General features: G+C 56.2%; 1 protein-coding gene across 10 annotated transcripts in view; it reads left to right on the top strand.

Moving 5' to 3' along the window:
- The window catches only part of TLE3 (TLE family member 3, transcriptional corepressor), a 48,668-nt gene extending 31,022 nt beyond the window's left edge, over nt 1–17,646 (top strand). For 3 of the 10 annotated variants that reach the window (XM_027553084.1, XM_027553088.1, XM_027553083.1), the window contains 14 exons: nt 984–1,188; nt 2,765–2,781; nt 6,634–6,753; nt 7,663–7,713; nt 8,314–8,466; nt 8,864–9,005; nt 9,559–9,758; nt 10,334–10,410; nt 11,190–11,439; nt 11,800–12,047; nt 12,561–12,708; nt 13,560–13,710; nt 14,562–14,638; nt 15,628–17,646. In XM_027553084.1, the coding sequence (XP_027408885.1) occupies nt 984–1,188; nt 2,765–2,781; nt 6,634–6,753; nt 7,663–7,713; nt 8,314–8,466; nt 8,864–9,005; nt 9,559–9,758; nt 10,334–10,410; nt 11,190–11,439; nt 11,800–12,047; nt 12,561–12,708; nt 13,560–13,710; nt 14,562–14,638; nt 15,628–15,735 (1,947 nt within the window). In that variant the 3' untranslated portion in view covers nt 15,736–17,646. The remainder of the gene's footprint in view (nt 1–983; nt 1,189–2,764; nt 2,782–6,633; nt 6,754–7,662; nt 7,714–8,313; nt 8,467–8,863; nt 9,006–9,558; nt 9,759–10,333; nt 10,411–11,189; nt 11,440–11,799; nt 12,048–12,560; nt 12,709–13,559; nt 13,711–14,561; nt 14,639–15,627) is intronic. The other 7 variants (XM_027553089.1, XM_027553090.1, XM_027553085.1 and 4 more) reach the window with 4 other exon arrangements.
- The last annotated feature ends 1,476 nt before the right edge of the window (nt 17,647–19,122 follow it).

The raw sequence follows: 19,122 nt of genomic DNA, 5'->3' as shown, positions 1-19,122 counted from the left end.
GGACGAGGGGAAGAGAAGACCCTGAGACCAGTGCTAGGTTGAGGTGTTCGAGACATCCACAGAGCAGAATCCTTGACTAGGGATTGTTGTCCTTGCTGTTGATGGTCGTCGTCGTCATGCATGCTCAGTCCTGTCCAACTCTGGGACCCCGTGGACTGTAGCCCTCCAGGCTCCTCAGTCCATGGGATTTTCCAGGCAAGAATACTGGCGTGGGTTGCCATTTCCTTCTCCATCTATTGATGATAATAACTGCATTAATACCTGTCTAGATTTGGGGAAAGTAGGGGAGAAGGGGGGCCATGAAAAGCCCTCTGGTAAATGTTAGCTATTGTTAAGAGATCACTTAGTGACCCACCTGAGGTCACCCAGCTAGTAAGTGCCAGGGCTGGGATTTGGATCCAGATCTGTCTTAATTCCAAAGCCCCCCTTTTCACCCTGTTCTCCACTCTCCTGTTCAGTGACATTGGTTCTCATTCCTCTGGCCCCAAACTCTTCTTGATCCCAGGACTCTTCTGCTGTGTGCTGCTCTTGCTCTGTAAGACAGGCGTGGAGTTCTTCAGAATTAGGGAGTCTTCCCCAGGGTTGGGGTTAAGGGTGGGAGACGCTGGCTGCTGACGTTGGCAGGCATGTAAGCATGAGCAAAACTGTGACCGCTGGGAGCTTAAAAGTGGATCGCCCTCCACAGAGAGGGAGCCCTGATGACTGTGGTTTTTAAATGCATGCTTTATTTATCTTGGGCTGGGAATCATACATTGAGAAATTCTGTCCTGGTTGGGGAGGAGGTGGTGTTTGCCATCATAAATCTTGTGTCTAAATTGCAGTCCATTAACAGACTTCCTCCAGCATGACAGCATGTGGCCTGAGCTGGGGATGAAGCTTTGGGGGGTGCGCGTTCCCCTGCTGCCTCCTGGAGGAGCGAGAGGGCGGCCCAGGCCTCTGCCGCCCTGCTGGCTCGGCCGTGCTCACCACCCACTTCATTGCAGCAACAGCAGCTCCAGGCGCAGCACCTCTCCCATGCCACACACGGCCCCCCGGTCCAGCTGCCACCCCACCCGTCAGGCCTCCAGCCTCCAGGGATCCCCCCAGTGACGGGGAGCAGCTCAGGGCTGCTGGCGCTTGGTGCACTGGGCAGCCAGGCCCACCTGTCAGTGAAGGACGAGAAGAACCACCATGAGCTGGACCACAGAGGTGCGACCCGGGGCCGGGGCAGGGGCAAGGGCTGGGGTGGGGTGTGGGCAGAGGCTCTAGGGGCCCTGCTGTGAGTGGACACCGCGGACGCTGCCACCCGAGGACCAGGAGTTAGCAAGCCTTGGAGCTGTCCATCAGTGAAGCTCCTGTGTGCCTGGAGACCAGGCCCACCCCCAGACCCATCCCCAGGCCCTGAGTGTACCCACTCTGCTCTGCCCTAAGTGTACCCACTCTGCTCTGCCCTGGAAGACATCTGGTCCTTTCATCCTAGAGTACCCTCCCATCTTCCTAGCTACACCCTGCCCACTCTCCAAGGGTCAGCCCCAGTCCCATTCCTTCAGGCGGGCCTCCTGGCCAAGCTGAGGGTTTTTCCAAATTCCCAGGGGAGTTTAAGAGTCGGGGTCCCAAGACCTCTGTTGCCATCATCTTCTATCCTTCCCTGGAAAACGTTTCATCCTCACAGAGATCATTAGCCCTCTGAGAACAGAGGCCAAGTTCCCAGGTGTTTAACCCATCAAGGATCCTTGGAAAAGGTACCCAGTTGACTTTCAAGTAAAGACGTGTTAGGGGGCTGTACGCTACATAGAGACAGTGCTGGTGCCGCTACAGGGAGAGGACTGGGAAGATGGGGAATGAGAATGCCCCCCATCCTTTACTCAGCCCTTCCCGCAAGGAAGTTGGAGGGCATCAGGAGGGCTTCGTTTTATCGGGATGGGAAAGGGCCTGGCTTCCTAGCAGACCCTTTGCAAACAGGACCACTTTGTGTGGTCTGCCCTCAGATGTTTTTTTCTAGCTTTGATAACGTAATTGACACATAACATCACATTCAAGGTGTACCATGTGATGGTTTGATTTATGCTTAGATTTCACTGGGGCACATGCCAATGCCTTATGGGCATGAGGGCCTTGGAGCGTCACCATCCTGCCCAGGCCGGGGCTGGGGAGTGGTAGCAGGTCCTGGGAACTGAGACTAAGATTTTTGTCTCTGCCTTAGGATGATCCTCCCGACAGAGGAAGAGGGCCTCTCTGCAGCAGACAGGAGGACCAGGGAGCTAGTGCTTGACTAGGCAGATAATCAGAGGCCTCTGCTTCCAGGGGCTCTTGGCAAAGAAACAGAGAAGGGTGATAAAAACACCACCATACCAAAAAACCACTCCTATAATTAATTAAAAAGAAATAACAGTAATGTTCTCAACTCTCAGATCCTATGGATATTTTACATAGCACGATCCTTCCCAGGCTCGTGGCTTTAAAAACTGCTGACCAGTAATCTTGGCACCCTTCTCAGCATGGCAGGGAGAGCTAGGCCACAGAGCCCCCTGCAGCCCCACCCAGGCCTGGTGGCCCGGCGAAGCGATGGAATTGGGGCGGTTAATTTCCAAACTAAGAGACGTCACCTAATGGCTCTGCCTTGGCTGACCCGGGGTGACTCAGAGAGCGAGGCCACTGCCCATTTTAAAACCCGTGAACTAGCAAAGCATAAAAGCCAGATGGACGAGACTGACCTTGCTTTCTTTTTGTTTTTCTGTGTTGTGGGACCTGACCCTCCTCCTTTCCTGGCCTTCTGTCCCTGAAGAGAGAGAATCCAGTGCGGTAAGTGCTGGCACTCTGGGGCCTGTGGGGTGCGTTCGGGGTGCAGGGTACTTGGGGTACCCTGTGTGGGCTCCTGGGGGTGGCCGGGTATTGTCATGAAATAAGAGCTGTTGTCACCTGTTGATTGACCTTCACTTGGGCAAGCTTTTACCTCTCCAGGCTTTAGGGCCATCGTTTGTCAAATGAAGATTTGGGCTAAGTGAGCTGTAACTAACCCCCTTTTTATATAAGAGGTGATTACTGGAGAGGTCAGCCGGCCAGCCCTGGGTCGTACAAGGGGGGTTGTGGAGTCACGGGGCTGACCCCAGAGCTCGGGACCCTGGTGTCCCTCCCTCATTTGGGGCCGGAGTTCCCTCCCTGTCCCCTAGGTTGGCTGTCTCCTATATGATCCTGTATCGTCTTTATTTCCTCCCAACACCTGAGGTTTCTCCCTGTTGCAGGCTTTAACTTGGTTTAAGAAGTGCTCACAAGCGAGCATTAAGGCCAGGCTGCCTGCGTGTCTGCCAGCTCTGAGATTTGCCGTAAATCTTTCTGATCACACTGAGGCTCAGAGGTTCTGTTTCAAGTGAATAAGCCTTCTGAATGAGCGCAGTGGAGTCTGGATAAAAAAATCCTCCAGCGATTAGCAAAGCTATTTTATTCCTCATCACTGTCCTTATATCTGGGGCCATCTAATCTGTTAGGATGGCTTTGGTTATTACCTCGTGTTAAGTAGGACTTGGAAGGTCAGGCAGTTAACTAACCATCTAAACAGCAGCTTCCTCGGGTGGCTTCTCCATCTCGACCCATGTCCCCTCCCCAGTCCTCCACTGGGCTGATTCTGAACCTCGCATCAGCAGCAGTGCTCACATCCGTCCCCGAGGCTCTCGCCTGTGTGCTCAGAAATCCAGGTCATTTGGGCCCAGGAATGGCTAGGTGCATAAGAAAGGAACAGCTGAAGCTGCAAATCCATTTTGATTGCTTTCGTGTTGATCCCAGGAGGTGACATTTTTGGAGAGGTAGTTTACCTAGACAGGAAGAGGGCTGGGCTAGACACCTCAAGGCTCAGCCTGGTCCCAGCTTCATGGGGCATTGGGTAGCCCTCTTGGCCTCTCCCAGCCTCAGTTTCTCTATCTGTAATATGGGAATATTCCTGCTCAGCCAGCCTCTCTCCTTAGTTAGGAAGACCCCACTTAGCACAGGACCCAGGACCCAGCTTACCTGCTTACCACGGACTTGCCACAGAGAGCAGTGGCTGCTCAATCCCTTCACTGCCTTCACACGTCCTCATCCTCATCTCTCTTGGCCTTGGCTTTGCGCCCTCTCTGTGAATGCTTTCTGCTAAAGAATCCCACGAGGAGCCCCCAAGATCGGGGCTCTTTACAGTGCTCGCCGATGTTGAGACAGGGCAGAGGGGCCCCTGGAGAGTTCAATGGAAATGAATGGGGTCACCGTCCTTGCCCCAGAGGGCTGTGGGCCGGCCCTGGGGGTAGGCGGTAGGGGCTCACACGTGTGCACGCAGCCATGGTGTCGCGGGAAGTGGAAACGAACGTAATCAGCCCTTTGGAAACCAGGCTGTCAACAGATGAGGCCCCGGCAGGAAAGACAGGGCCGTGTCGGAGTGGGAGGGGGGCCGACTGGCCGGGCTGGAAGCTGTCCCGGAGGGGTTAGTCTGGAGTCCAATTAGAGGTAGCTTCATTCATATTTCCTTGCCTAGCCGAAGCAATAAAAAATACTTAGTTTTTTGGCCGCCTGCCAGCCAGAGGCGGGCTGGATCGATGCCGCTAAACGCCTGACATGACTCTCCTCCGGTAGCAGCGAGGCTTTGCAGCTGACTGCAAAAGAAAGAGCCCGCTGTTCTCGGAGCCGCGGCCTGGGTCGCGGGGAGAAACAGGAGCGGCCGCACGCCCCCCTCTCCTTGCTACCCGCGCAAGAGCAGAGGGGCTGGGAGCGTTTCTGCTTAGCACGGGGTGGTCGCCGTCGGAGGAAATGAAATGAAATGACAGTGATTTTTCTGCCGGCGCTCGCCGCGGCTAATTGAATTGCGGCTATGCGCGCATCGCTGCCGCGCCTGCCCAGCTGCGGGGAAGGTTGAAGCTGCACTTCCATTATAACCTCCATATTTTCTTCAAGGCTTGATAACTCTGCCATTTTAATTTGCTTCAGGCAGAAGCTTGGCAGGGAAGGGCTGCCCAGAAACCGGCTTAGGGGAGGAAATGAGGTTCTGTGGCTCCTTCCCGCACAGCTCCCCGCAGAACGCCAGACCCTGCCTCTGGGGGAAGTGGGGAGACTTTCCATCTGCCTCTGGAAGGCCTCCGCCTTTGAGGAGACATCTCTGCAGGTCCCCACGTAGGCTTGTCACACACCCCTGGGCACGGGGACGAGGATGGACTGGACTTTGCTCCCCGCCCTGCCCCAGCTGGGCGGTCAGCTGCTGGAGGGCAGGGACTGCATCTTGTTCATTCCTCCACACCTGCATCTAGCCTCAAGCCTGATCCAAGGCAGGTGCACAGAAGAAGGTGCCGAGGGCTGCAGGGGAAGGTGCAGTGCGGTCTCTTGTCGTGTTATTGTTTGGTCATTCAGTCGTGTCCCACTCTTCTGCGACCCCACGGACTGTAGCTGCCTGGCTCCTCCCCTTCATGGGATTCTACAGGCAAGAATACTGGAATAGGTTGCCATTCCCTTCTCCAGGGGATCTTTCTGACCCAGGGGATGAACCTGTGTCTCCTGCATTGACAGGTGGATTCTTTACCACTGAGCCACCAGTGTAGTCTCTTAGGAAGGAACAAACCTCAGTGGTCCCCTAGAGGGGGTTGTGGTATCTTTCCCTTGGCACAGAGGTTTGCTGGCAGGTACCCCTGCCCATCGCACCTCCCTGTCTGCTCCCAGCCTGGTGTTGGAGGCCACGTGACGCCTGTTGTTCCCTACTCACCCATCGCACCACCAGCTGGAGTCCTTCTCTGAGAGAAGCTCTCAACTTCCAAGACTGCTCCATCCTCAGACCCACTGTCATTGTTTCTCCTGCCTCACCTTGTTAGCCCACCTTCCCTCTTCCCAGGCCTTACATTCCAAACTCTTCTCATCCTCACTTGCTTTGTAGTTGAAGGGAGAACTCATTAGTTCTTTCCAGGCATAAAAGCCTCGGGTTTTCTTCAAGTGGCCTCCTGCTGGGGGACCTTGGGCACGTTTCCCGTCGTCTCGGGACCTGGACTTGGCCATCATCACAGAGTGGAGGGGAATTCCACCTGCCCTCTATGCCTTTTCCCATCTTCAGAGGGAGAGGCTTCATGACATTGTGTTTTCTGCATCATTGCAACCCTGGTGTTTCTCTCTAAAATTGCGGGAGGCCAAGCCGTCATGGAGGGGCATTCACACAAAATGCCCCGTTGCGTACTTACACTGGGAGACCTGTTGGCACCTGGCAGCTCCCCTGCCTGTCAGTCCCTCTTCCTGTCAGGTTTAGCAGATGAGGTATTGTGCATAGCCCCAGTTTGTCGGCTCAGATCCGTCTTCAAGACTCTGTACAAATTCAGTTTATCCATTCTTTGAGCACAGAGGGGTGGAAAAGGAGATAGGTGCGACCCCCGCCTTCATGAAGCGCACAGGCTAATAGGCCAGAGGCCAGTGGCTCGTGCAAGGTTAATTATCTAACAGCAGCGACATTGCTACAAAAGAGAATTGTCATGCTCTCAGGGCCTCTCCCAGAGGAACCAAATCTGGGGAGTTGGGAGGGCGTCCCTCCCTGGTGAGGCTCTGATGGAGCCAAGACCTACAGGGCACACACGACACCTCAACTGACCTTCTGGGTCACCCCACTGAGCTATATCGATGCACGAATGAAATGTTCACACTGAGTCTCCTCCTTGCTTCCAGAATAACTCAGTGTCGCCCTCGGAAAGCCTGCGAGCTAGTGAGAAGCACCGGGGATCTGCAGACTACAGCATGGAAGCCAAGAAGCGGAAAGCAGAAGAGAAGGACAGTTTGAGCCGATACGTACGTCTGGGGGCTCTGCTGGGGTTTGTGTTGGGTCGGCCGGGCTGAAGGAGGAGCCCTCCCCCGCCCCAGGGCCTGGTCGTGGAAGAGTCAGGTACAGGTTGGGGAGGAGAGGTGGCCTGCTGAGGAGGGCAGGTGGCCTGGGCATGGGAAGCCTGCATAGATCAGTGCGCTGTGAGCATATGGGCCACAGCCAGGAGGGAGTGAGCAGAGAGGTCCCCCTGGGCCCTGTGGAGTCTGGGGAGAGTTAGGGGCCCCCCCAGATGGACCCACAACCCCGTGCTACCATCACCGCCCCCTCAGAATCTGTGGTCTGCTCCAGGTGCCATCCCTGGTGCCCTCATACTTTGACCCTACAGGTGGTCATGGTTTCTGCTCTGTGCCAGGCTGGGCAGGGCTGAGAGCTGGGGCAGAGGGCAGGGGGCAATGCGGTGTGGGAGCCAGTGCCCTTGGGCCCAGCCCTCCCTGTCCAGCTCCTTGGCTGCTCTGGGGCTTTGGGCGTATCGCGCAGCCAAAGCCTCAGCTGCGTTTCTGGGAGATGAGGCTAATCACCCTTCCCACACTGTGATGGAAATGATGGAACGAGACCAGTGTATGTACAAGTGATGGCGGATGTCAGGCCAACTGGAGAGAGGTGTTTGGCTCCAGAGGGACAAGTTAAAGGAAGCTTAGAAATATAATGGGGCAGTTGTGGGTGACGCTGCCGGTGGCTGTGGGAGCCGAAAGACCCTGGGTCCGGGAGGCTGCACTAGTAAGCAGCAAAGAGGAGGCCGCCGCTGGTGGGGCTGAGTGGGGACAGTGTGCACTTTGGGGTTTGGCTGAGGTTCAGCTCCTGGCTGGTGGAAATGGGATGGTTTGGGCTCAGTCTGGGGTGGGTGTGGCCTCTCATTGGCTTCTCTCTCCATGCAGGATAGTGACGGGGACAAGAGTGATGATCTAGTGGTGGACGTTTCCAATGAGGTGAGGGCAGTTCCCGGTCGCAGGGTGGCTTTCTGCGTGGGGAGTTGGAGATGGTTCCTGTCCCAGGTGGGAGCTGTTGTGTCTCGGCTATTGCACCCTTACCGGCAGCCCCAGCTGGGTTTGAGGCCTTTGGGTTGGGGGCATCAGGCTGGTCAGGAGGAGGAAGACAGGGCTTGGCTGCTTAGTGGCTGGGGAGTCATTCAGCATGCTGGCTTCCTAGGATGGGTCTCCAGAGAGAGAGACCCCTGAAGATCCCAGTGGGGGGCCGGCTCCCTTGGTCCTCTAGGTCAGCTCTATTCTCCGCACCATCCCTAGGGTTTTAGGGTGGTGAGCCCCGTGGGTCAGCCTCAGCTGGGAATGAGGAGCTAGAAGGGATCTACACGAAGTCAAGAGGGCCAGCTCCCCAGCATGGAGGCCTGAACTCATGTTTGATCTTGAGCAGATCCCGTCCACCCACCCGCTCTGTCCTCAGTCTCCCCGTCTCTGGGATGAGGAAGGGTCAGACTAGGTTGTTAAGAGCTGGTGGCCTCCCCTTGGGACCAGAGAAGACTCAGGCTCATCGTAGCTCTTAGCACATCTCTGCCTCACTTGTGTCCTTAGGACCCTGCGACACCCCGGGTCAGCCCGGCACACTCCCCTCCTGAAAATGGGCTGGACAAGGCCCGTGGCCTGAAGAAGGATGCCCCCACCAGCCCCGCCTCGGTGGCCTCCTCCAGCAGCACGCCCTCCTCCAAGACCAAAGACCTTGGTCATGTATGTGGGGTCTGCTCCTGGCACCGCAGAGACTAGGAGAGGGCTAGGGAGGGTTGGGGCAGAGAGAAAAAGTTTCTGGAAAAGGGGCTGCACCTGGAGTGCTGCTGATTAGAAGGTGGAGGGGTGGAGCAGAAAGCACATGGATTGGGGCTTGGCCTGGGTTCACATCCTGGCTTTACCACGTACAGGCTGAACCCTGTGCTTAGTTACTCTTTCTGAGCCTCGGTTGCTGCATCTGTAAAATGGGAACAATGAACACAGTCCCTGCCAAACAAGATTGGGCAAGAATGAAGGGGTTGTGTGGCAGAAGATTGAGAACTAGGCCTCATGTGGTGTCTAGCTCTTGGAGAAAGGAATCTCCATAGCCTCCCTTGGTGTCTGCGTTTCCCCCTTGCAGAATGACAAATCCTCCACCCCTGGACTCAAGTCCAACACACCAACCCCGCGGAATGATGCCCCAACTCCTGGCACCAGCACGACCCCGGGGCTCCGGTCGATGCCAGGCAAACCTCCAGGCATGGACCCGCTAGGTATAATGGGTAGGCACAATGGGGCTGAGCTGACTGTGCTTGAGGGGAGGGTCTGCCCCGGGCCAGGGCTGGAGCCTCACAGATGGGCCAGAGCACCAGGCAGGGAGTCGGAGTGAGGGCCTGTCTCTGCGGGACTTGGTCAGGTTTGACACCGAGGTGAACGCCTGCTGCTTCAGCACTCATGTCAGGGCTTACTGAGGCCACTGTTGAGCTCAGCGTGTGGACGGAGCTTTAGACAGCTCGGGACACCATCAGTGTCTGTCTGCCTTTGTTGTTAGTTCTGTGAGATTCTGAAAAATGCTCTTCTCTGGGCCTCTGAATCTTGTTCTATAAAAAAAAGGTGGGCACATCTCTCACCTCAAACCTTCTTGGGCTGTGAACATGGGGATCTCTGGTAGGTGAGCTCAGCCCAGGAGGGCTGCCTGGAGTGGATAGCTTGAGAAGACAGGAAAGATTGCTTCTGGGCCAGAGGCAGCCTGGTGGCCTGCGCTTTTCCTGGATGGAGGGGGTGGGACCCTCTCCCCTTGGCGGTGCGTCCGGGCTTACGTCCGCCTCCTTGCAGCCTCGGCCCTGCGCACGCCCATCTCCATCACCAGCTCCTACGCCGCGCCCTTTGCCATGATGAGCCACCACGAGATGAATGGCTCCCTCACCAGCCCCAGCGCCTACGCAGGCCTCCACAACATCCCGCCCCAGATGAGCGCGGCTGCAGCCGCCGCTGCTGCCGCCTACGGCCGATCGCCAATGGTGAGCTTTGGAGCTGTACGTAGACCTTTTGGCTCCTTTTTGGGGGGCTGGGCAAGGAGTGGGAGGGGAGTGGAGGGGGTTAGAGAGACCCGTCCTGCATGCAGGGGGCGCCTCTGGGTCCAGTGACAGGCAGCTCCTTGGGGGAGAGTGTTCATGAGGAAGCAGAAGGGAACACTCTTGGGGTCACAGGCCTGGTTCCCACCCCTGCCCTTTGGTCACCACGTGACCTCCACCAGCAGCCGCCCTGGGCTGCCCTTCCATCTGGGAAGCGGGGCTGGCACCCGTCTCTCTGGGCGCTCTGGGGTGGGACTCCCATGGTGAGTCAGGAGATTTCACGAGGCAGGGCCTCGGCCCGTGGGGCTGCCCACGTGTTATACCAAGGCGTGTCTGCTGTTACTGAGAGGGCCCCGGCCTGTGTTGTCGCTGGAACAGGGGCTTTGCTCTGCTCAGCCATCTTGGGCTCTGAAGAGGCAGCGTGGTGCTGGTGGGACAGGACGTGGTGGAGGAGGAAGCTGGGGTGGCGGCGTTGTATAGTAGGGGGACGGAGGGCGGCACCCCTCACTAAGGGCTGGGCTTGTCTTGCCTTACAGGTTGGCTTTGACCCTCACCCTCCCATGCGGGCCACAGGCCTGCCCTCAAGCCTCGCCTCCATTCCTGGTGGAAAACCGTAAGCCTTGACTACTTATTTTCTGCTTGTTGGGGAGGGCAGAGAGCACACCACCCACTCACCCATCCCCTGCCCTGATGGGCCTCTCCTGGGGAAAGGTGTCTGCCTCTCTAGGGGTGCCCCTGGGGCAGGTTGCAATCCCACTGATGGCTGCCTGGCTGCACTCCTGATCGCCCCCAGGCTCCCTCTGAAAGGGGAAGAAGGTTTGGGGTTGAGGTTGTGATCCCTGGACTTGAGAGGGGAGGAACATTTCACATGTTGGGCTTCCCAACCAGATGCCACGGATCTTCCCTGCCCTGGGGGTTCCTGTGGGTTCTAGCCGCAGCTGGCACTCCTATGACCTGAACCAGCGGGCAGACTACACTGGCTCACCCCTGGCTCTGATGTGTACTCTGTGATTCATTCAGGGATGGGGGGCAAGCAGATTTTCTTCCCTAATACTACTGGCTCCTAGAGGAGGGGTGGCATTCAAGCTGGGCCCTTTCCAGGGTCAGAGTGCTAGAGATTGTATAGATGGCGGGAGAGGGTGTTCCAAGGCAACGAGGGGTCAGTGACGTGGTTCGGAGCGAGGATCTATAAGCAGGGGCAGAAGTCAAGGCAGGACTATGAAGCTGTCTCCGTCCTGGTGGAACCAGGTCAAGGAGGTTAGGGTTACCAGGTTTCCTAAGATGAGGGCAGGGGACACCTTGGAGGCAGGCAGGCCAGGCAGGGGTTAGGGCCAGTTAGGAGAAACTGTTAGAGGACTGGAGATGGCAGAAACGTGGTTCTCCCCCTTTCAGAGCCTACTCTTTCCATGTGAGCGCTGATGGGCAGATGCAGCCCGTGCCCTTCCCCCACGACGCCCTGGCAGGCCCTGGCATCCCCAGGCACGCCCGGCAGATCAACACTCTCAGCCACGGGGAGGTGGTGTGTGCGGTGACCATCAGCAACCCCACGCGCCACGTCTACACAGGAGGCAAGGGCTGCGTGAAGATCTGGGACATCAGCCAGCCGGGGAGCAAGAGCCCCATCTCCCAGCTGGACTGCCTGGTGAGGATCCTAGGGCTGCGGGCATCCCTTCTAGCTGTTACAGGAGAGCTGGGGCCTGGGGCAGTGCCCCACTGACCTGGCCAGGCGCAGCCCTGTATCGACTGAGCGACTCTGGGCAACCTGGCAAACTTCTCTGAACCCTGCTTTCGTTGTCTGGGGAGATGATGCTGGTCTCCAGGGGTCTGTGAAGAAGTGAAAGTTTAAAAAGTCACGAGTGAGCAGTGGGGTCAGCCTGGCAGCCGCGATTAAGGGCAGGAAGAGAGCAGATGTGGCAAGGGTGCTCAGTGTTGCTGGATGTGACTCTCCCGGTCCCCGGGAGGAGAGGTGGGTGGCGCTGAGCATTGTCCCCTCCCTCTTCAGAACAGGGACAACTACATCCGCTCCTGCAAGCTGCTCCCTGATGGGCGCACGCTCATCGTGGGCGGCGAGGCCAGCACGCTCACCATCTGGGACCTGGCCTCGCCCACGCCCCGCATCAAGGCTGAGTTGACGTCCTCGGCTCCGGCCTGCTACGCCCTGGCCATCAGCCCTGACGCCAAAGTCTGCTTCTCCTGCTGCAGTGATGGGAACATTGCCGTGTGGGACCTGCACAACCAGACGCTGGTCAGGTGAGGCACGGGGGGGAGCGGGGGTGTCCTCGCCCTGGGGAGGCCGTGCTGGCATCGTGGCTGCGACCAGCTGGTCTGAGGTGTTGTGGGGTGGCCGGGGTGGCACAGGTGAGGGCACCCAGGTGAAAGGATGGCTTGTACCAGGTGCCCACAGAGGCAGGAGGGCTCTGTGGACCAGGAGCTTGCACCAGGCTCCAGGGAGAGGGGGCCTGGGGCAGACCTGGCAGGGCAGAACTCAGATAAGTTGAGACACGCAGAGATGTGGGGAGAAGAGGCGGCGTTGAGACCGGTTTGGAGGAGCTTAAGCTGCTGGGTCTGAGTCCTCCCTCCCTGTGACCTCATGCAAGTACTGGCCCTGGCCGAGACGCTCGCGTGGGAGAGGAGCCCTGAGGGACCATGGCCCTCGAGCTTCCCGTTCTGCTGGGGCAGAGTTGGCGTCTCCCTGGGACAGCTGTCAACATAGCAGTCAGTGCTTCCCTGGGGCTCACCCTCACCCCTGCCTGGCCTTCCTAGGCAGTTCCAGGGCCACACAGACGGGGCCAGCTGCATAGACATCTCCCACGACGGCACCAAGCTGTGGACGGGGGGCCTGGACAACACCGTGCGCTCCTGGGACCTGCGGGAGGGCCGGCAGCTGCAGCAGCACGACTTCACCTCCCAGGTGTGCGCCTGGGACCCTCCCCGTCCACTGGGGCAGCATGGGGCCTTCCCTCCCTGGGTCTCAGGGGCTGGTTCAGGGGACCAAGGGGTCCTCACACGCAGTCATTACAAATGGACCTGAGAACAAGCTGAGTCATCTAGGAAGGCTTCCTGGAGGAAGTGGCCGTGAAGCAGAATCCACAAGGCTTTGGAGTTGGTCGCACTTGCCCCTTGATTCCCAGCTCCTCTGCCATTGAGCATTTGGCCTCAGTTTTCTCATTCATGGGATGGGAATAGTCATAGCTACTTCATGGGTCTGATGTGAGTACCTGCAATGGTCCCTCTGAAAGCCTTGGCTGTAAGCCTGGCTATAGAAAGCATTCCATAAATGCTAAGTATTATTACTTTTTGTTATTGTATTATTTGTGTTAATATTTTAATCTTGCACGTTTAATACATTAGTGTTTTATTTACTCATATTTTTCTTAAGGAAAGGTGAAAGTCACTGAGACAGAGAATAACTTTGAAAGTGAAATGTCTGTGTCACCTCTGAGTTTGAATCCTGGCTCTCCTGCTTTACTTTTTAGAGTCAGCAACCTCTCTGAGCCTCAGCTTCCTCACCTGGGAAGTTGATTGGGGATAAAACATGAGATCCTATTCCCTTGAGGGGGAGAGAGGGGGACTTTACATTGCACATGGCAGGTGGGGAGGTGCTAGGGGAGGGAGTCGGTAAGACTGAGCCCACAGGGTTCCTGAGCAGGGCGGTGGAGGAGCGCCCCTCTTCTCCCTCCTCCTGTCCCCGCCGCACTGCCCCCGGCACCCCGCTGCCGTGGTTTTGGAGGATGCTGATCTCTGTCCTCCCCTCCCCTGCAGATCTTCTCGCTGGGTTACTGCCCCACCGGGGAGTGGCTGGCCGTGGGCATGGAGAGCAGCAACGTGGAGGTGCTGCACCACACCAAGCCCGACAAGTACCAGCTGCACCTGCACGAGAGCTGCGTGCTGTCCCTCAAGTTCGCTTACTGCGGTGAGCCTGGGGGAGCGGGAACCTGGCCAGCCCTCTGTGCAGGGATGCCGCTCGGAGCTTGGAGAAGGGCCAGAGCCCCCCTAAGTGAGCATGGTCTCAGAACCAGCCTCCTGACCCAGACCAGTACCCCCATCCCGCCCCGCATCTGAGGATGCAGGTACTGCCACAGGGTACCAAGCACCTGTGGCACCAGGCCAGAGCCAGACCTTGCTGGCCTGGGGCAGGAGCAGAGCACCTGCCTACAGGTGATTTGGACCATGGGCTTTGGTGGCCACAGCTCTGGACTGGAGTATGTGCCGGCCCACTGACTAGCCATGCAGCTTAGGACAGTCCCAGCCTCTCTGAACCCCAACAGGTCTTTATGGACCAGGAATAGCAGGCACCCCCCCAGGGCTTTGGGAACCCTGGAGCTTTAACGCAGGCAAAGCTCTGGTGGCGTGCCTGCAGAGACCCACCGCCTTTGGCTGGATCTCTAGCTGCTTGGAGCTTCGCCATCCCCAGTACTTCCTGCCATCTTTCAGTAGTAGAATCGAGATGGGTCAGTTGAGCTTAGTGGCTTTAAAAAGAATCTTCTGGCGAAGTGTAATCCCTGTGATTAACTGCAGATCCTGCCTCTCTCTGTACCAGCCTGTCCACCCCTCCCCTTGATTGCAGAGAAAGGCAGTATCTGAGTGTCCGTGTGTGTCCGTGTGTGTGTGGTATGTCTTGATTACAAAACGCTTCTCACAAGGGAAGAGTCAGCCCAGCACTAGTTAGCGGGTCACACCGCGTTTCCATGGTAGCTGGCCATGTGGGGCGGGTCTTGCTTTAGAGAGCAGCAGCCCACAACCTGATGTTTCCTTTGCCTGCAGGCAAGTGGTTTGTGAGCACTGGGAAAGATAACCTTCTCAACGCCTGGAGGACTCCGTATGGAGCCAGCATATTCCAGGTACTACCTGCCCTCCAAGTGCCCCTCTTGATTCTGCTGAGAGTCGGCCTGGCCACGGTGATGGGGCAGGGATGGGGGAGGCAGAGCAGGACTTGCCCTGACCCCTACCTACTGGGAGTCCAAGACGGCTTCTCCAGCGGCGAGGGTTTGGACTTGGGCACATCAGTGGGACCCATACTCTGCTGCTAGTGGCATCTGACCAATTGGGGCGAGGGCTTTTAGCAGGGGCTCTTGTAGGATTTCTAGAGCAAGGAGGAATGAAAACATGCTCTTGGCTCTGGCCTGCACACTGAGCCCTCACAGGAGGCGCACCGGGCGTATGAGCAAACTGGGCAGCTTTTTTTTTCTGAGCAGTGTTGTCTGGTATTAAAGTAAGTTCATTTTCCATCTCAACACTTCAATATAAGGAGAGAGGTATGGGGCCAGAGAAGGATCCAGAAAGAGGTATGAGAGAGGGAAGAGGCTTTTTTTGTGTGTGGGTTTTCAAAGCCTGGGGCCTGACGCTGCACTCTCCCTCGCTCACTCATATACACTCACACAGAGAGAGAGACACACACACAGTCTTGCACACTTACACAGTCACACACACTCTCTTTCAGAGCCAGTAAGACATTCTCTTGATGCAGTTTGGAAGTCTGGCATCTGGTGCATCACACATGTAACTTTCAAGAGTCTCTAGTTACACTGGATACACCTGCTCTCAGCTCAGAAACGCTTCTTCCTATTTGTAAACTCAGGATGCAAAGCTCACACTCAAGTGTTGTGTTTTGCTGCTCGGAGCTGACTGTAAAGATCACATCTGGCCCAGTTAATGAGCTTTTCCTTATGGGGAAGCAGGCAGAAGGGGCCCCACTGATGGGAAGGGCTGTGTTTGAAGGCCTCACAGCATGCTCTCCAGGGTGGGCAGAGGGCGGGTGAATCCCACGAGTACCAAGAAAGCGCTGAGTACCCCCAGAGAGTGAATTTCTGTCCTTTCTCTCCTCCTCCAGTCTAAGGAATCCTCGTCAGTCTTGAGCTGTGACATTTCGGCGGATGACAAATATATCGTAACAGGCTCTGGTGACAAGAAGGCCACGGTTTATGAGGTCATCTACTAAGCAAGGACTGTGACGGGGCTGTCAAGCTCTGGGAGACCCCGATTCGGCTGTGCCAGGGAGACCCCGCAGACACGGAGGACGGGCAGCGAGCGGCCCAGCACCGCGCTCCGGCGGGCTGAGAGGACACGCCTGTCACGTCGGGACTTCTGTGTCTCACGGACTCCCATGGATTTCTCCCCTCCTCCTCCCGTAACGATGCTGGCAGAGGCTGCACGTAGATTTGGAGGCTCATGGCTCCGGCTCTCCACATACACCCTCATGAATCTCTTTCCTTCCCCTTTCTTTTGATGTGTCCTCCTTCCCCAGCCCGGGGACACTGGAGTGTGGACCACACGTTTGTACCAGGGTGTGGGGGAGGGTTTCACGTCCCCGATTGTGCAGCGCACAAGGTTTGTGAAAAGTGTAAATAACAGACTCCTATCTCGGACTGGTCAGCGGGGGAGGAGGCCCCTTCCCACCGGCAATGCCAGCCGTGTATTTCGCCTGCTGTATTCGTAATCCACTCGTGGTGGTGGCTTTTTTTTTTTTTTAAACAGAAGTTCCCATCTGGGAAGGGGAGGCAGGGAGGGGGGCAGAATGGAGAGGGGAGTGGGAGAGGAAGAAGACTCCTGGGTGGAGGAGGGGCAGTATGGCTGGCGGCCAGGTCAGCCATCAGGTACCCCTGGGTGAGTGTGTCTCCATGTGGACCTGGAAATCGTCTTAAGGCATGTCAGGACCCAGCTCCAGACAGACTGACGGACAGGCAGAGCTCGAGACGGGTGCCCACCCAGGCTGACGGCAGCAGAAACACAGTGAATTTTTCTGTGGCCTCCTGAGTTCCACCTGCCTCTTAGCCCTTTGGCTCCCCTCTCGGGTGTCTGAAGCTGTCTGTCTGTCTGTCTCCCCCACCCCACCCCCGCCTCCATCTCTCTTTGGTGCACACTTGGTTGTCGTGATGAGAAATGGAAGTTCAAAGGCACTCTGTCTCCAGCCCTACTTAATCTTCGGACACAACCTGAAAAGGACACAAAGGTAGAAGAACGCATAGCAACTCAGCTCAGGGAGCTACCAGAGGAAAATAGCAACTGATGTGGGTGCTTTTTTTTTTAATTCGAATAAAAGGAATTAGAAGTGATGTCCTTTCATAAAATGCCTTCTCCCCACTTTCCTGCCTCTGACCCCTTACTCTCTCCTTAGAGGGAAAATGTGTATTTAGCCTGCAGGACGGAGTCTAAGGTTGATCTCCCTGCCCCCCCACCCCAGGCAGGGCAGCAGGGAGAGGGGACTTGGGGTTGGGCTGGGGGTGCACCGCGCTGACTTCTCCTGGCTTCCTGTCTCTCTTAGGAGCCCAAACAGCTTACAGGTAGAATATCAGCTCCTGCGGGTGCCACTTTTTGGTACCAAAATGTTCTGAGGTATTAGAATTTTGTTTTTTGTTTTGGTTTTCCTTTGGTCTTTTTTTTTTTTTTTTCTTAAGGAAAAGCTAAAGGCCGTTATGAGTCCTGGTGGTGGGCTCTCCGTGGATGTAGCATATGGAAGATAATTTTTATACTGCATTTTTATGGGTTATTTTCTAATGTGTGATCCTGTCTGGTTAGAAGGAAGGGGGGTTCCCAGTGAACCCCTCTCCAATGTTCTTGCTCCCAGGTGAGCCCCTCCACATACCTGGCTCTGGAGGCGGAAGAGAAGGGCAAGGTGGGTGCCCTAACCTTTCTGAGGCTGGGGAGGGGTGTCCAGAGTCTGTCTGTGTCTCTCTTCCTCTCTCAGTCTCTCTCTCTCTGGGTCTCGGATGCTTAGCCACCACCTGTTGTTAAGGCTCTTGCCACAAGGGAAGGCGAGGGTAGAAGACAAATTGATTCCTGAAGAAAAAAAGAAAATGAAAAGTCATTGTAATGACCTGTTTTTATATTTTTAAAAGTTACTATTTAAAGGTTTGATTGTTGCGTTTTAATTCTTCCTCCTCCCCCTGCCCCACCCCAGTAGTTTATCTCCATTCTCCCTCCCCTCACGCTCCCAAGAAGAGGGGTGGGGTGCTGTCTACCCCACGTCCTGGGTGATCTCCTTTGTCATCCATAAATGTGAGCGCTTCTTTTTTTAAAGCGTTCCCATACTGCCCCCACACCCCTAGAAAGTGATCACGTGGAACAGTTAAAAAGTGAGTGTTTTCATGACCCCAGCCCTGTGCTGTCTCCCCAGTTTAAGGCAGGGTGGGGTGGGGGGGTCTCCTCAGGGCAGTTCCCAGAGGGGAAGTCCACAGTTAACACCCATGTCCTGTGTAGCTGCCACTGCCCAACTCTTTGCGGAGAAAGATGAAATGGGATGAACTTGCAGAGAAATTGCAAAGTGTCTATGACCATCAGGACCCTGAAAACCTCTACCCTCTTTTTTTTTAAGCTTAACTTCAGATGCTGTGGGGCAACCCCACTTAGGAGGGGTTTACAGAGAGGAAATGGGGGCAGTGCCCTTGAGGGTGCAGGACTGGCCTGGGGTGGTGGTTCCCAGGTTCCTGGGCATCACGCAGCCATGAGCTAAATTTCCAGAATGTAGGGCTAATGTGGTTTCCAAGTCCTGCCAAAGTCACTGCAAATGAGCACATAAAAATGATTGCCTGCTGTTATTTCATTCAAGAAAGAGGATTGAACATTTGAAAAAAGGAGTGACCATCCAGATAGAGCAGCCTTTATTCTAAGCCTCGAAAGGACAGCTGGACTGCACGTACCAGGGTCACTTAGCTGGAGCTGGGCTTCCTGTCAGGCTTGCAGAAGAGAAGCTTCCAGCATGTAGGAAGAAGGCCCGTCTGCGGCTATGTTTGGCTGACATCTCTGTCTTGTACTGGTGGCACAAACTTGAGTAAAGGAACACCCCTTTGAACCATGCTTTCCTTGCTTGTCAAAGTCTGATCATCACAGCAGAGGGCTAGCGGGGCCAAATGGGGGAGTCTTTGGCCAGAACATTCTCTCTGTGCCTGAGGGTTGCAGGTCCCAGTGGGTAGAAAGGAAGAATGTCTCAGAATGCTCCCCTCCACTCTTGGCTCCTGGGAGTGAAGGCCAATGTGAGGCCCATTGCTGAGAAGGGGAGACCATCTCAGAAAGGCTCTTCTACCAAGAGGTTCTGGGCACAATTGAGCATGGGGAGACGACCAAGACTCACTTCGGGCCGGGAAGCTCCCAGTGGAGGCCAGGGAGAGTCACCTGACCTGTGAAAGTGCAGTTGGGAACACATCCTTCGGCTCTGAGTGCTGGTGCCTCCACCCTGCCTGTCCGCGCTGCGGCTGTCCTGACAGAAAGAAGCTCACAAGCCTCTCCACCCCGAGCCTCTCACTGCGCATGCTTGTCTTTGCCTCGCTACTGCCTCCTACCCCACCACCGCTCCCCTCCCGCACTTTCCACCTTACGGAACCTCAGCCCT

Source organism: Bos indicus x Bos taurus, chromosome 10 (assembly GCF_003369695.1).
Source record: "Bos indicus x Bos taurus breed Angus x Brahman F1 hybrid chromosome 10, Bos_hybrid_MaternalHap_v2.0, whole genome shotgun sequence".
NCBI classification, from domain to species: domain Eukaryota; kingdom Metazoa; phylum Chordata; class Mammalia; order Artiodactyla; family Bovidae; genus Bos; species Bos indicus x Bos taurus.
The sequence above is the reverse complement of the archived record's forward strand: the minus strand, read 5'-3'. Positions and strand labels throughout refer to the sequence as shown.